Source organism: Diceros bicornis, chromosome 32, assembly GCF_020826845.1.
Source record: "Diceros bicornis minor isolate mBicDic1 chromosome 32, mDicBic1.mat.cur, whole genome shotgun sequence".
Classification (NCBI taxonomy): domain Eukaryota; kingdom Metazoa; phylum Chordata; class Mammalia; order Perissodactyla; family Rhinocerotidae; genus Diceros; species Diceros bicornis.
Window position 1 is genome coordinate 10,731,241 of NC_080771.1, and position 13,986 is coordinate 10,745,226.

A 13,986-nucleotide genomic window follows, 5' to 3' on the forward strand; every position below is an offset into this window, starting at 1 on the left:
CGCCAGAGAGGCAAAGAAGCACATGATTTTGATCTTACCATATTTTACTGCTCTCAAAATGCACATTTTTCCCACATTTTAACATCTTTGAAATTGGGATGCATCTTACAATTGATGGTTTGTCATAGATTAATTGGCAGCATTTTCTTAATGGTACATTAAAATATTGGTATGAAGGGGTCAGATCAGTTGCAGAGGAAGCAAGAAAGATGAATATGTTGAATACATGGCTACAGATGCGGACTTAATACAGTCACGTTAAAACCCTTGAGACATTTAGCAGAATCCTGGTAGTATACGCCCTGTCCTAACAGTGTTTCACTTTATCCTCTAGGAGACACAGTAGGATTTCTGTTAGACTTGGATGAAAAGCAAATGATCTTCTTTTTAAATGGCAACCAGCTGCCTCCTGAGAATCAAGTCTTTTCATCTACTGTGTAAGTAGCTCTTAGTCAACGATTCGAGTAGCTCCCTGAAATGTACTTTTCTCCAGAAAACAACTTTGTCCATTTATGTAGTTAGTTGTGATGAGGAATCATTTTACTTCAAGTAATTGGAGACCCATTTGGTCATCCCTAAAACTATCCCAAGTTTGATATAGGAAGATAAAGGCAGGATATTCTCTGGTTCACAGTCCTGTCTAGGTTAGTAAACAGAATCTGTCACCCTTCCTTTCTGCTAGGGTATGACTCATTCCGACTTTCTGAAAACCACTTTGGGTATAAGCTTTACTTTGTTTGTATTAATTCTCGAGCTCTGTACTTATTTTTATTTGTAGATCTGGATTTTTTGCTGCAGCTAGTTTCATGTCATATCAACAATGTGAGTTCAATTTTGGAGCAAAACCCTTCAAATATCCACCATCTACGAAATTTAGCACTTTTAATGACTATGCCTTCCTAACAGCTGAAGAGAAAATCATTTTACCAAGGTAAGGAATCTGCTTAAGCTATCTCCAGACATTCACATGCATCTCGTGAGAAATTAAAACAATTTCTAAGAATCTTTTTTCAACTTTTTACAAATAATTTTTAAAACCTGAGTAAAATGGATGACTTGCTAGGAGATAGAAATTATTAAAACAGATCTCAGAAGAGATATAAACAAACCAATTATTATTATAAAATTAATTGAAAAAAATTAAGAGCTATGTCCCCGAAAAGCACCAGACCCAGCTGGTTTCACAGGAGATGTCCACCAAACCTTTAAGTAACAGATAGCTTCACTGCTATTTAAAGTGTTAGAGGGGGCCGGCACTGTGGCTTAGCGGTTAAGTGCATGCGCTCCACTGCTGGCGGGCTGGGTTCGGATCCCAGGTGCGCACTGAGGCACCGCTTCTCTCACCATGCTGAGGCCGCGTCCCACATACAGCAACTAGAAGGATGTGCAGCTATGACATACAACTGTCTACTGGGGCTTTGGGGGAAAAAATGAATAAAAAATAATAATAATAATAAAAGTGTTAGAGAACCCATAAAGAAAGAGCACTTCCAGATTTTTATGAGCTAAATAACATTGGTATAAAAATCAGATAATGCAACACATGCACATACACAAAAGAACCTGCACACTAACTTCATTTGAATGTCAGTGTAAAAATCCTAAATATTAGGAAATCAAGTGCATCTTTTAACAGACTTGGATTTATTGAAACAGACTTCTTGTTGGGTTTTAGCTGCGTGGCATAGATGCCAACACTGTTCTGCAACCATTAGGAAATGCCATCTTTGATAAAATTTTACAGCCCTTATTTGCCAAAATCTGTGATTGGCATTAATTGTCTCATTGGATGAATGCCTGCTTTTCTTCCTTGTGAGATGAATGTGGTCTGTTCCTTAAGCTAGGAAAGACTCCAGCTGCTTCCTGGTAATTACTTCAAGGTGAAGCTTGTTTCACAATGTAAGCCAAAGTTTATCATTTTTAGCAGAGCAGCTTCCTAGGCCTGTGTAAGGAAGGGTATTCCTGTTACTAATGACACACGTTATGTCAATGACAGACTGTCTTTCAGCAGTCAAGGAGACCACACCGGCCATGGCCTAGCCGGTGTTGGGCCATTACGCCCCTGAAGGTATCTATAATGTAATGTAATCCTAGCTCCTGTTTTGGCTCAGAAAGTAGGTCTATAAACAGCCCTTCTGGGCTGCGCTTCACCTTGGACTCAGTGTCTCAAGGCTTGAGAGTGGCTCAGCAGTTTCCAGATGAACCAGAAAATGTCACATAGTGACAGCAGCATTGCCTGCAGCAGCAGAACCTCCGTAATATCCCAAGAACAGAAGAGCCACTTATATCCCAGCTCAGGGAGCTGAGGTTCATTCCCAGAACTTCCCTTCAACTTGTCTTGGTGCCTGACAGAGATTCTGAACTTTAAATTCCTCTTGCCGAAAGTCCAGAGTAACACCTCTCTCCTCTGTGATACCTCATTCTTTTTTTTTTTCTCTTTTGTGAGGAAGATCAGCCCTGAGCTAACATCCATGCTAATGCTCCTCTTTTTGCTGAGGAAGACCGGCTCTGAGCTAACATCTATTGCCAGTCCTCCTCCTTTTTTTTCCCCAAAGCCCCAGTAGATAGTTGTATGCCATAGTTGCACATCCTTCTAGCTGCTGTTTGTGGGACGCGGCCTCAGCATGGCCGGAGAAGCGGTGCGTCGGTGCACCCCCGGGATCCGAACTCAGGCTGCCAGTAGCGGAGCACACGCACTTAACCGCTAAGCCACTGGGCCGGCCCCCTCATTCCTTTTTTATTTAGCCTGTCTTCTTGGATGCAGCCCATGAATAAGGCTGCCTTCTCACATACACCCTGAAAGGGACAACCGATCCATCTAAGAGTCCCCCTGGAGGCTGGCCTTAGTTAAAACTGCTTCAGCATTTAACCGCCCCTGCAGAATTAAACTTCCCACAAGGCAGGTGGCAATAGACGTCAGCTGTCGGAAAGTCTCCTTTTATGGGCAGCTTTTAGGTACTCTCTTTGTACCACATCCATTCAGTGCCCCAAGGGCAGCCTGCCTTGAATGAGAACCGTAGAGTTACAAGCGAGGGCAAGCCTGTGCTGCACTGGACTTTGCTGTCTCTGACAGTGATGCCAAGATAGGACTTGTCGGAGCCTAATCAAGTGGTCTCCTTAATGCCAGCCTTCTGCCGGTTGGTACCTTGCCCACCTTGACATTTCGGTTGCACTTAATTACAAGTTGTGACATTAAGTGTGAACATGCCTAAGACCATTTTCTATGCCATTAATATTTTCAGCCTATGTTCCAAAAGCTTATATTCAGGGATACTTTTTTGCTCATTGGAATAGTATTCCTTCTGTCTTCAGGGTAGGAGATCACGGCCCTTTTACTGCCTGGGCTTTCGTAAGTTGTTCTATGTTGTATGTACTCTCTGTCTCTCATTCTTCTCCTTTCAGTCATTCTGTTTTTTCTTCTTACCCTTTTTATTTTGGAAAACTTAAAATACACACAAAAGAAAAAAAGAAAGTACAAGGAAGCACCGTATACCCACCTCTCAGCTACAATAGTCATTCAGTCACGGCTACGTGCTTCTCCGACAGTCTTCCCTCACATCTGTTAGTAGCTCCATTGTCATTCCAATTTCCCTGGCCGTAATCCTAGAATATCCTCAACATCTTACTTTCTGCCATTCCCACATCCTATCCCTCAGCAAATCCTGTGGGCTGTGCCTTCAGAGTATGTCCCAAATCCAGCTACTTCTTATCACCCTCACTGCTACCACCATGGTCCAAGCCTCCATCATTGCCACCTGGATTATTTGGGCCCTGCCCTCAAACTAGTCTCCCTATTCCTGCCTTGACCCCCCTTCAGTCTGTTCAACCCAGCCTCCAGAATAATTTTGTTACAACTTGAATCAGATTATGCACTTCTTTGCTCAAAAGACCCTAGTGGCTTCCTCTTTCACTTAAGGTAAAAGCCTAAATCCTTATAGTGACCTACTAGGCCCTACAAGATTTGTCTCCTCCTCTCCTCCGTTATTTCTCTGACCTTATCTCCTACCCTCTCCCATTTGCTCATGGTCCTCCAGCCTTCTTGGTGCTCCTGAAACCTACCATTATAGCCTCAGGGCCGTTGCACTTGCTGTGCCTCTACTAGAATGGTCCAGTGTGTGTTTTCCAGCACCACTAAGCAATTGACTTAATTCTGACACTGTCTACCTCGAGATAGCATTAGATCCTACTGGGTAAGAGCTCAGTCCTGGGGCTGGCCCGGTGGCATGGCGGTTAAGTGCGCACGCTCCGCTTTGGTGGCCCGGGGTTCGCGGGTTTGGATCCCGGGGGCGCACCGATGCACCGCTTGTCAAGCCATGCTGTGGTGGCTTCCCATTTAAAATAGAGGAAGATGGGCACAGATGTTAGCCCAGGGCCAATCTTACTCAGCAGAAAAGAGGAGGATTGGCGTCGGATGTTAGCTCAGGGCTGATCGTCCTCACAAAAAAAAAAAAAAAGACCTCAGTCCTACAAGACTGCCCCCACACTTCAGACATCAATCAAAAGTCCAGGTTGTCGCTTGTGCTTCTGACCCACCAGCTATAGATCAGAGGTTCTGATGACCCCCTCCTCGGGTTCCATTAATTTGCTAGAGTGGCTCACAGAACTCGGGAAAACAGCTTACTTACTAGATTACTGGTTTAATAAAAGGATATAAGTCAGGAACAGCCAGATAGAAGAGATGCATAGAGCAAGGTATGGGGAAAGGGCACAGAGTTTCATACCCTCTGAGAGCACACCACTTTCTCCTTGTCTCCACACGGTCACCAGTCCGGAAGCTCTCCAAGCCCTGTTCTTTTGGGTTTTTATGGCGGTTTTATTACATAGACCTGATTGATTAAATCATTGGCCATTGCAAGTTGAACTCAATCTCCAGCCCCTCTCCCTTATTAACATAACAAAAGACCTTTATAGCTCTCATCACTTATGAAATTTCAAGGGGGTTTGGACCTCTGTGCTGGGAATGTGAAGACCAAGTAAATATTTATTATAAATCACGGTATCACAAATGGTCTCCCTCCAGATATCTACAAGGCCCACTCTGTCACTCCCTTCATGTCTTTACTCAAATGGTACCTTAGTGAGACTTTCCCTGGCCCGTATATTTAGGATTATAACCCCTTGCCTCTTAGGTACACCCTCCTTTTCCTTCTCCCTGCTTTATTTTTCTCCATACTGCTCATCAGCATTTAACGTTCTGTATATTTTCCATTTTTATCTGGTATATTGTCTGTCTCCCCCACTGGTGTGTAAGCTCTCTGAAGGCAGGGGTGCTTTTTCAGTCCTTTCTTCACTGCTGAGTCTCCAGGACTTGGAACAGAGCCTGGCACATAGTGAGGCCTTAGTGATTGAATGAATGTTTCCTGTTTCTCCTGCCCATCCGTCAGAGCTGTTGTACCTTCAGCAGAGCAGTTCTGCCTGTCTGCCTTTTCATTGCTCGCTGAGTGAAAGTATAATGTGCCAGTTCTAACCTGAGGTGTCTGGACTTCCATGGAGTCTATGATGGGCTGTCATAAACACCTTGAAATTGTATAAAAACTTGTGTGTGTGCATTTTTCTTGGGAAAAGCCCTATGCTTTTCATCAAACTCTCAGAAATGTGTGACTTCAAAGGTTAAAATTTGCTGGTAAAATAGAGCTCCAGACTAAGAACCAAAAGATTTGAATTTGATTTGTGAATCTGTTTGCTATGTGTGGCCTTATGCAAATCATTTCCTAGAACTCTCTCTTTGTTTGTAAAATGGGAATGACTATGCCTCCTTCATGGCAAATGGAATCCAAGGATTTCAAATCATTGTGAGATTGAAATGAGATACTGTGTGAAAACTACTGAACTGAAGATTAAGGAATCCATAGTGTACATCACACATACAGAGCATTTTCAAGGCATTTCCTATGGATCACTGCTGACAGGCTCCATTTATCTGTTGACAAACTGTTTCCTACTCAGGCACAGGCGTCTTGCTCTATTAAAGCAAGTCAGTATCCGGGAAAACTGCTGCTCCCTGTGTTGCGATGAGGTAGCAGACACACAGTTGAAGCCATGTGGACACAGGTATGAGGGTTTGCTTGATTATTTCCTATTTTGTGCATTATATTAAGCAAAGTTTCCTCCTGTTCTTGAATTGCTTTGGGGGTGTTACAGTTCCATAGCTGTTCATCAAAGTTTATTATATCTAAAGTGGGCTGAATGAGGAGTTAGAGTTTGCCAAGTAGTACATGGCGGTATTCCAGAAAGTACCTGAAATAGAAGCAGCTCGTTGATATGGAAGGCATGTGTTTGTTTTATTTTGTTTACTCAATACTATATTTTTAATACAGCTTTCACGTCACAAAATGTAAAAGGTTTATTGCTACTTATGAGCTCTTGGGCAATCCCTTTTAGTTTTAGAGCCTCCTCATTTACTTATTATTTACACTCCTAACCATTGAGAAGGCAGCACCTCCCTGCCCTCTAACCAAATTTCAGTTGTATGAGATGAACTCAAGAGGGCAGCCTACATCCTGTAGAACAGAGTGTCTAAACATCAGCAAGAGTAGCAAGTAAAACGGTCCCCAAGAAAGCCATCGCAACTAAGGTTAGAAAGGGGAGGAGAAGTTCGGCAGTGTGCTGGCCCTGGGCATGTGTGCTGACCGTATGTAAGCAATACGCAGGCTGATGCTCAGACCAGCTCCCTATAATTCATCCACATCCCATACCCTGCCTTGCTCTTATTTGGAACATAGCTTTAGCCACCAGGTCTCCTGGGGGTCTAGAGCCTGGAGTGATGGACCCCAGTTTGTCACCCCCAGCTATGACTCAGCCTGGGCTCCTGACTCTGCCTTACCATCTTTTGAAATGGGCTGTTATCTAATCGGCTGTTAAGGGAAGTGGATGGAATGTATGTCATGTCACCCTTAGCTATATCATTCGCTCTTCTGAAAGAAAGGCACGATGACTCCAGCTGTGGTTACTCCTTGGTATCAACTCTGCAGACCAGAATTTCTCAATTTGAGCACCTTTGGAGGTTTTAGTTATTAGGGCCTCACAGGCAGATGCAGAGTTTAAAAGTTGGATGTCTTGATGCCCTTTTTGATCTTTGTTTCAGAGAGAATGTTAAGATCCCAAACAGCAGAATCTGGTCTTAGTCATCTTTGACCTCTCTGGCCCTTCTAAGTGGTTTTGCACACAATGAGGGCTCATGAATGAGGGCTGAAATCTTAAAATTTAGAACCAGGTATCTTAAGTATGATCACAGTATCCATAGTCAATATATCAAAAACAGGATTAGAAGAGGAAATTAAAAGAATTATAAGAAAATTTAGCTCAACTTGCAGCAACAACAATTTTAAAAGGGTAGGAGTAAAGAAAGGAAATCAGGATAAACTGAATAACATGAGCCGACCCCTAGAAGAGATTGAAAATCTGAACATTCATATTACCATAGAAGAAATTGAGAAGATTATTAAAGCTACCTTTGCCTTCTCTGCCCAAAAGCACTAAGCCCACTTGGTTTCACAGGTGAATTCTTTCAGACTTTCAGAGAATAGACAGGTTCTAATTAAAACTTCTCCAGACAACAGAGAAAATAGGAAAACCACAATATGCTTTTTACAAAGCCTTCATGATAATCATACTAAAAGCTGATAAAGAAAACACCAAAGAAAAAAAACCTTATGATTATAAATCTAAAAAATCCTAAATAATTATTAGCAAATAGGACCCAGCAACACAACCAAGGGGGGCTTACCTCAGGAATGCAAGGATGGTACAATATCAGAAATCTATTCATATAATTTACTCAAATAGGCTAAGGCGAGGAGGTGCAGGAAATTAACACTTTCTCCAAAAATGCTCAAAAGGCATTTGTTAAAATTCAGTATGCATTCCTAATGGATAGAATACTACAAAACAGAAGTGGATGGAGGGAAAAAAACTATGACTTGCATCCTATAAGCTAAGGCAGTTAGACAAGAGAGAGAAAAGAGGGATTAAAACTGGAAAGGGAAGCAGAATCATCATTTGGAGATGATAGATTACCTGGATACCAGGAGAACTGGCTGAAAACCTATTACAATCAGTGTGACAACTGAATAAACTAATTGGTTATAAAAGACCAGTAGCTCTTCTATGTATGAATAGCAATCAATTAGAACATATAGTTGAAGATCCCTTTTATACTAGTCCAAAAAAAAAGGCTAAGAATACATACCAAGAAATATGTAGTGCCTATATGAAGAAAACTTTTAAACTACCAAGGAATCTAATAGAAGACTTGAATAAATGGATCTGTTCTTGGAAGGAAGAGCTCTCAGTACTGTAAAGGTGACACGTTTCCCTAAATGCTGAGTTTAATTTGGTCCGTATAAAAAGGGCAACATGAATTTTTTTTTCTGGAAATAGAGATGCTAATTTAAAAGTTCATATGATACTAAGGCAAGAAAATTCTGAAAAGAAGGGTTATGGAGAAGACCAGCTCTACCTACCACATCTTAAAATATATTAAAATAAATGTTAATAGTTTGGTCGCAGTATATGAAAAGAATGGACAGGACAATGGAACAGAATAGAAGCCCAGAAATAGAACTAATTACAAATGAAAATTGAACATATGATAAAGGCACTACGACAAATCTGTGGTGAAAGATGGACTGTTTGGCAAATGATATTGCGATAAATGGCTAGCTATCTGGGAAAAAAGAGCACTGTATCTCTACCTACCTAAACACGTCTACATGTATCTGCTGTGTGTATAAAGACTTGCCGGAAGAACGCACATGAACTTCTAACCTATTCCTCAGAAGAGGAAAAGTGAGGTTCAGGAATAAGAGGGAGACTTGTTGTTTATTATTTATATATCTACTTCATTTTTTAGCCATGTGTAGTTACTACCCTTTGAATTAACAAGCTTGTTAACATTTTTGATTGAGTCAGCAGGTCATCAGTTTGGCCTTTTGAAGCATTAACCTAACTGGCATTTATGTCTTTCTCCTCAGTGACCTGTGCATGGATTGTGCCTTGCAACTGGAGACCTGCCCATTGTGTCGTAAAGAAATAGTGTCTCGAGTCAGACAGATTTCTCATATTTCATGACACATGTGAAGAGGCGTCATGGACTTATTTCTACTCGATTCCAGCCAATGTCAAAGAGAAAAACAAAGAAAAAATAATCTCAGATCAGTTGTACGCACATTGAAACTTATAGCCATGGCCAGATTTTATGCTAAAAATGGTAGTTTGTCAAAGACAAAATTCTCTTAGAATCTAACCCAACTTGCCAGCCCTGAGAAATTCCTTTTAAGGCCAAGGAAAGCTAAATGCTAACAGCTAGGCCTGTGGTCCTTCCATGAACAACAGTAGGAGACAATGCCCTCCTGAGTGCTGAAACCACACTGGAATTCTCCATGTTGGGTTCATTTGATTGTTTAACACAGGATGTTTTGTCTCATATTCTAAAGTTTTTATTTTGGGCAGAAGTCATTATGGAGAAGTAAATGACAGTGTTTCTGGGTTGAACATAACTTCCCATTGATCAGAGAGACACGTGGATATTGCACTGCAAGACTTGAATCTATTAAACTAGAATCACACAGGTTGATACTACAAGCAACATGGGGGGCCTGAAAGAAGGTGCACAGACTGTAGAAAAAAACCCCAAATTTTTGATATTTCACTGATTCCAAAGAACATTCTGGTTTTTTTTAACGGCAAAAAATTGGTGGTATTTTCACATTCATGGTGTTTCTATCCAATTTCAGTACCCACATTTTGTGAGGAAAAATGTTTTAACGCAGGAGGAATTCTTAAATTAATTGCAATGTTAGACTAGACTGGAGAAAATTTGGTATTTAGGATATTTTTAAGGTACCATCAAATCAGGTTTTTTGTTTTTTGTTAAAAAAAAATTTTTTTTAATCAGTATTGTTTTTGGAAGTAATATACTTTGAAACTGTTGAACTAATCGTCTCAAAAACTCTTAGAGGACAGTCTGAGAGCACGAATTCCTGTTGTTTTAAATAAATACATGTTTTTGAATAGTAAATTCAATCATGGATTGTTGACTATGTCTTCATCAAAAGTGTTAATCCCTCTCAGGGTCTCTGGTGAAGACCTTCAAGACTTTGGTTTTTTCTCCCAGAAAATTGGAAGGTAGAATTGTAAATTCATAGAACTTATTTTATAATGTTGTACCTCAGCAGCTGCCTTTCAATTTATGCCAAGTCCTTACTGAGTTTATACTTGAATAGTAAATATGTCTTCTGAGTTTTACAGTGTCTTAAACTCAATGCACATTTTTTCCTTCCTTTCCCACCGTTTCTTGTTTGTAGTTCGTTAAATCATCCTATTACAGAGCTGATTTCCTTCCTGGCCGTACTTGTTGGGGTGCTGGATTTTTTCCATGTCTTTAGTCTTCCGTAAATTCAAAAATATATATAAATATATATATATATGTTCTCTTCTTTAGCTTGTGGTGAATACAGTAATTTGCATTGAAAAAATAAAACAGTTGTTGCCTTTTTTGACTAAGATTTACAACTTTCATTGGTGCCTGCTGTTAAGGTTCTAAGATATTATACTCTCAGGTTTAAGAGCTACTTTCCAGGATAGGAGAGAGTCAGTATTAGAATGAAGAATCAAGGTTAATCACTTACTCATCTCGCTAATCTTTATGGAGCACCTAATGTCTTCCAGGCACTGTGCCTGTGTGGTATACAGAACAGATCTGTTCACAGAGCTTACATCTGGTAGTGGGGAAAAGACAATATGTTTTTGTTCATTGTAATAAATTGTTGGTGCCCTGAAGGAAAAGTATAGGGTGCTATGAGAGAATGAGGGGGGCCTAATTTAGATGGGTGAGGGGGAGAAACCTCACTGAGGAAGTAAAATTAGTAAAAACTTAAAGGAGGAAGTAGGACATAGGGATAGAGCCAGGCAGAGAGACAGAGGACAAGCTTCTAGGACTGAGTAGCTAGGGGAACACACCATTATAGGCAAAGACCCTAACTGAGGAGGAAAGGAGCTCAGTGAGCTTCAGAATCTGATGGAAGGTCCCTGTAGCTAGTAAGATAGGAACTGAGTGGGTAGAATAGTATGCTCCAATGTTGGAGAGGTCAGGGGACTGCTCATGAAGGCCAAGTTAAGAATTTTGTGTTTTATGCTAAGTGTAATACAAAGTGAAGGAGTTTAAGCATGGAAGTGCCTTGATAAATAATTTTAAAAGATGGCTCTGGCTTCTACGTGGGGAATGGAAGGTTGGGGGGTGGGGGGTGCTGCAGGATAGAGGACAAGGAAAAAATGGAAATAATAAGACCCGTAGGGAGACTTTTGAAGTAATTCTGCAGAAAGGCGCAGGTGGTCTGTAAATTCAGTGGATAGAGAAAAGTAGATGGAAAAATAGGTAATTAGTAGTCAAAGGAATGCAGGAACCTATGAGCTTTCTAGAAATCTACCCTTGAACTTTGTTCATAAGATGATTTCCTTTTCCACTTCTTAACTTCTGGACCATAAAACAAGAGGACTTAAATTGATTAAATCATTCAGGTTGGGAGCCAAGTTGTAATCTTGGAGCTACTTCAAAGGAAAAACATATATTCCACATAGAAGAGAAAAAACTAGGGATTAGCAAGGTATGTGGAAGAGAGTAAACAGATCAATATTCTGTACTACATGTAAGCATTTTAAGAGAAATTGAAAGCTAGGTTTTTACTGCTGATATATTGTACCAGAGAGAAAAACATTAAAAATCAAGTTATGGCATTTCTCCAATGATTCATTGGGGAAATGCCCCCAGGGTTCCAGCCAAAAAAGATTTTTAATGAATTGTTGCCTTTTTTGAATGATATTGATAGACCAGGGTAAAGTCATGGTGCCATTTGCAGAATGCCAGGAAACCATGATTCAATCACAGAAACCAAAACAATTTAGCAGAAAATGACTTGCATGAATTTCCACCATCTTGAATATGTATCCATGAAAACAAACTGTCTAAGTAAGATAAGGAATTTCCAAATTGTCCATGTTTTGCTATTTATTCACTTAAAACAATTCTTAATGTTAACCCACAATGAAAGGATATAGGAAATGATTATGAATGGAAAACATTTAATATATTCAAGTAAATTTTCAGTTTTTCTACAAAAAGGCCATCATTCTGTTTTCAGCAGAAAAACATCCTGTTCTGATTGTTTCATCAATATTGTTTGACAACTCAGGGATCGGGGTCTTACATAGAATGATAGTTAAAACAGGCCCTTAGAGTGGGCCTGGACCCAACGTCCGGCCGCACTATGCCACTTATCACCAGTATGCAAGTACTTATAAGCCCTGGTTTCCTAATCTGTAAAATGGAGATAATGCTCACCTCATAGGGTTTTTGTTTTTTTCTCATAGGGTTTCAAGTATTTCAAAAGGAGACAATGTATTTATAAATGTTTAGCACAGTATCTGGCACGTGCCTGAGTAAACGGTACCTGTTATCTTCATCCCCATTTGCTCTTACAGCCAGAGATGGTGAAGTATATTAAAGATGGCCACAAAGTCTTTGACGTTCCTCCCATCTATAAATGAAGTTTATGTCCCCACCCCTTAAATCTGGGTGGGCTATGTCTGCTTGACCAATAGAATTCAGTGGATGTCGTGCCAGTTTGCAGTTCCAGGCAGCTCCCAGTTCCTATCTCTTGAAATATTTACTCTTGGACCTAGCTGCCATGGTGTGAGAAAACCCAAGCATCCCTGAGAAGACCACGGAGCACAGAACTGAGACCCTCCCAGTCATCTGGCCAACATCCACAACTGAGCTGCCACAGCCAACACTAATTTGCCAGCCATGCGAGTGAGCTTTCTGGAAGAGGCACCTCTAGCCCCATTCCAGCTGCCCCAGCTGATGCCAAGTGGAACAGAAACCAGCTCTTGCTACCAAGTCCTGCCCAAATTGAGGATGAGTGAGCAAAATGATTGTTGTTTTTAGCCAGTAAGTTTTCGGGTGGCTTATAACAGCAATAGATAACCAGGACAGATGAAATCAAGTTTCTTCCTCCACTCTGATCCCATTATGTGATTTAGCAGTAGGAAGGGTGGGCAAGTTCATTTAGTACAGCAGAAATAAGTGTGGTTTATAGAGAAAGGTCATGAGGAAATGTTCCTGAGTTTGCTTTGAGCTGTGGTGACCAATGCTTGACTTAAACAGAACTTGGTCCAGTTATTCAGCAAACCTTTTTAGATGCCTGTCTTCTACTTGGTGCTAAGCAGAGGTAGTACCTCTGAGAAGTGATCTCACCCTGGATGCCATGGTAACCATCTTTAGTTCCACATCCTACTGTTATCTATTTTATGTCCATTCAAAGATGTCTGTCAACTCATTAAGGCTGGCCATCTGACCCTCAAATCAAACCTAAGACATACCTTAAATCCTTCTAGACGTGTACCACACATTTGGCCAAAGCTATAATGCAACTCAAGAGGTATAATGCCTAGTGGTCCAATCAAGAGAAATCAGGTCTAGGGAGTCCTGTTGCAAAATTTGGCAGTGTTGGAGGAGACCTTTCCTGGAGCAAAGTTATCTGATTGCGTTGCTCAAAGTGGTTCTGTCAAGTTTTATGTTGTCTAATTAGCCAAGACACCAGTTACTGCTGAATAATCTTTATGATGTGAATATTATCTTTATTATGTAAATTACAGTTACAAGACATCCACTTCTTGCAGTGGGGCTTTTGTTTCAGGAGAATAACTGTCCTGCCAATCAGAGGTCCGCATTATCTGGTTCAAAAGCGAAGGGACTGGCGCTCAAGAGATTTGCCACCTAATTAGAGTGCTCTTAAAACCCAATTTAAACTACTTAAATCTTCTTCTTAAATCTTGTAATTTATCCCCAAATTGCAAGTAAGGAAACTGAAACTGAGGCTCTTGGCTTCGATTTCTTCCTCCATAAAAGGAGAGGCGGCGTGAGATTTAATGGCAACACCCGGCCCGCTCACGAAGACCCAGGCGCCCTTCGCGACTCTCTATCCCTGT

At 40.8% G+C, this 13,986-nt stretch overlaps 1 protein-coding gene across 3 annotated transcripts in view; it reads left to right on the forward strand.

Annotated features, from left to right (window-relative positions):
- RSPRY1 (ring finger and SPRY domain containing 1) overlaps positions 1–10,505 on the forward strand; it is a 49,755-nt gene extending 39,250 nt beyond the window's left edge. For all 3 annotated transcript variants that reach the window (XM_058527879.1, XM_058527880.1, XM_058527881.1), the window contains 4 exons: positions 335–437; positions 779–931; positions 5,947–6,051; positions 8,973–10,505. In XM_058527879.1, the coding sequence (XP_058383862.1) occupies positions 335–437; positions 779–931; positions 5,947–6,051; positions 8,973–9,069 (458 nt within the window). In that variant the 3' untranslated portion in view covers positions 9,070–10,505. The remainder of the gene's footprint in view (positions 1–334; positions 438–778; positions 932–5,946; positions 6,052–8,972) is intronic.
- The last annotated feature ends 3,481 nt before the right edge of the window (positions 10,506–13,986 follow it).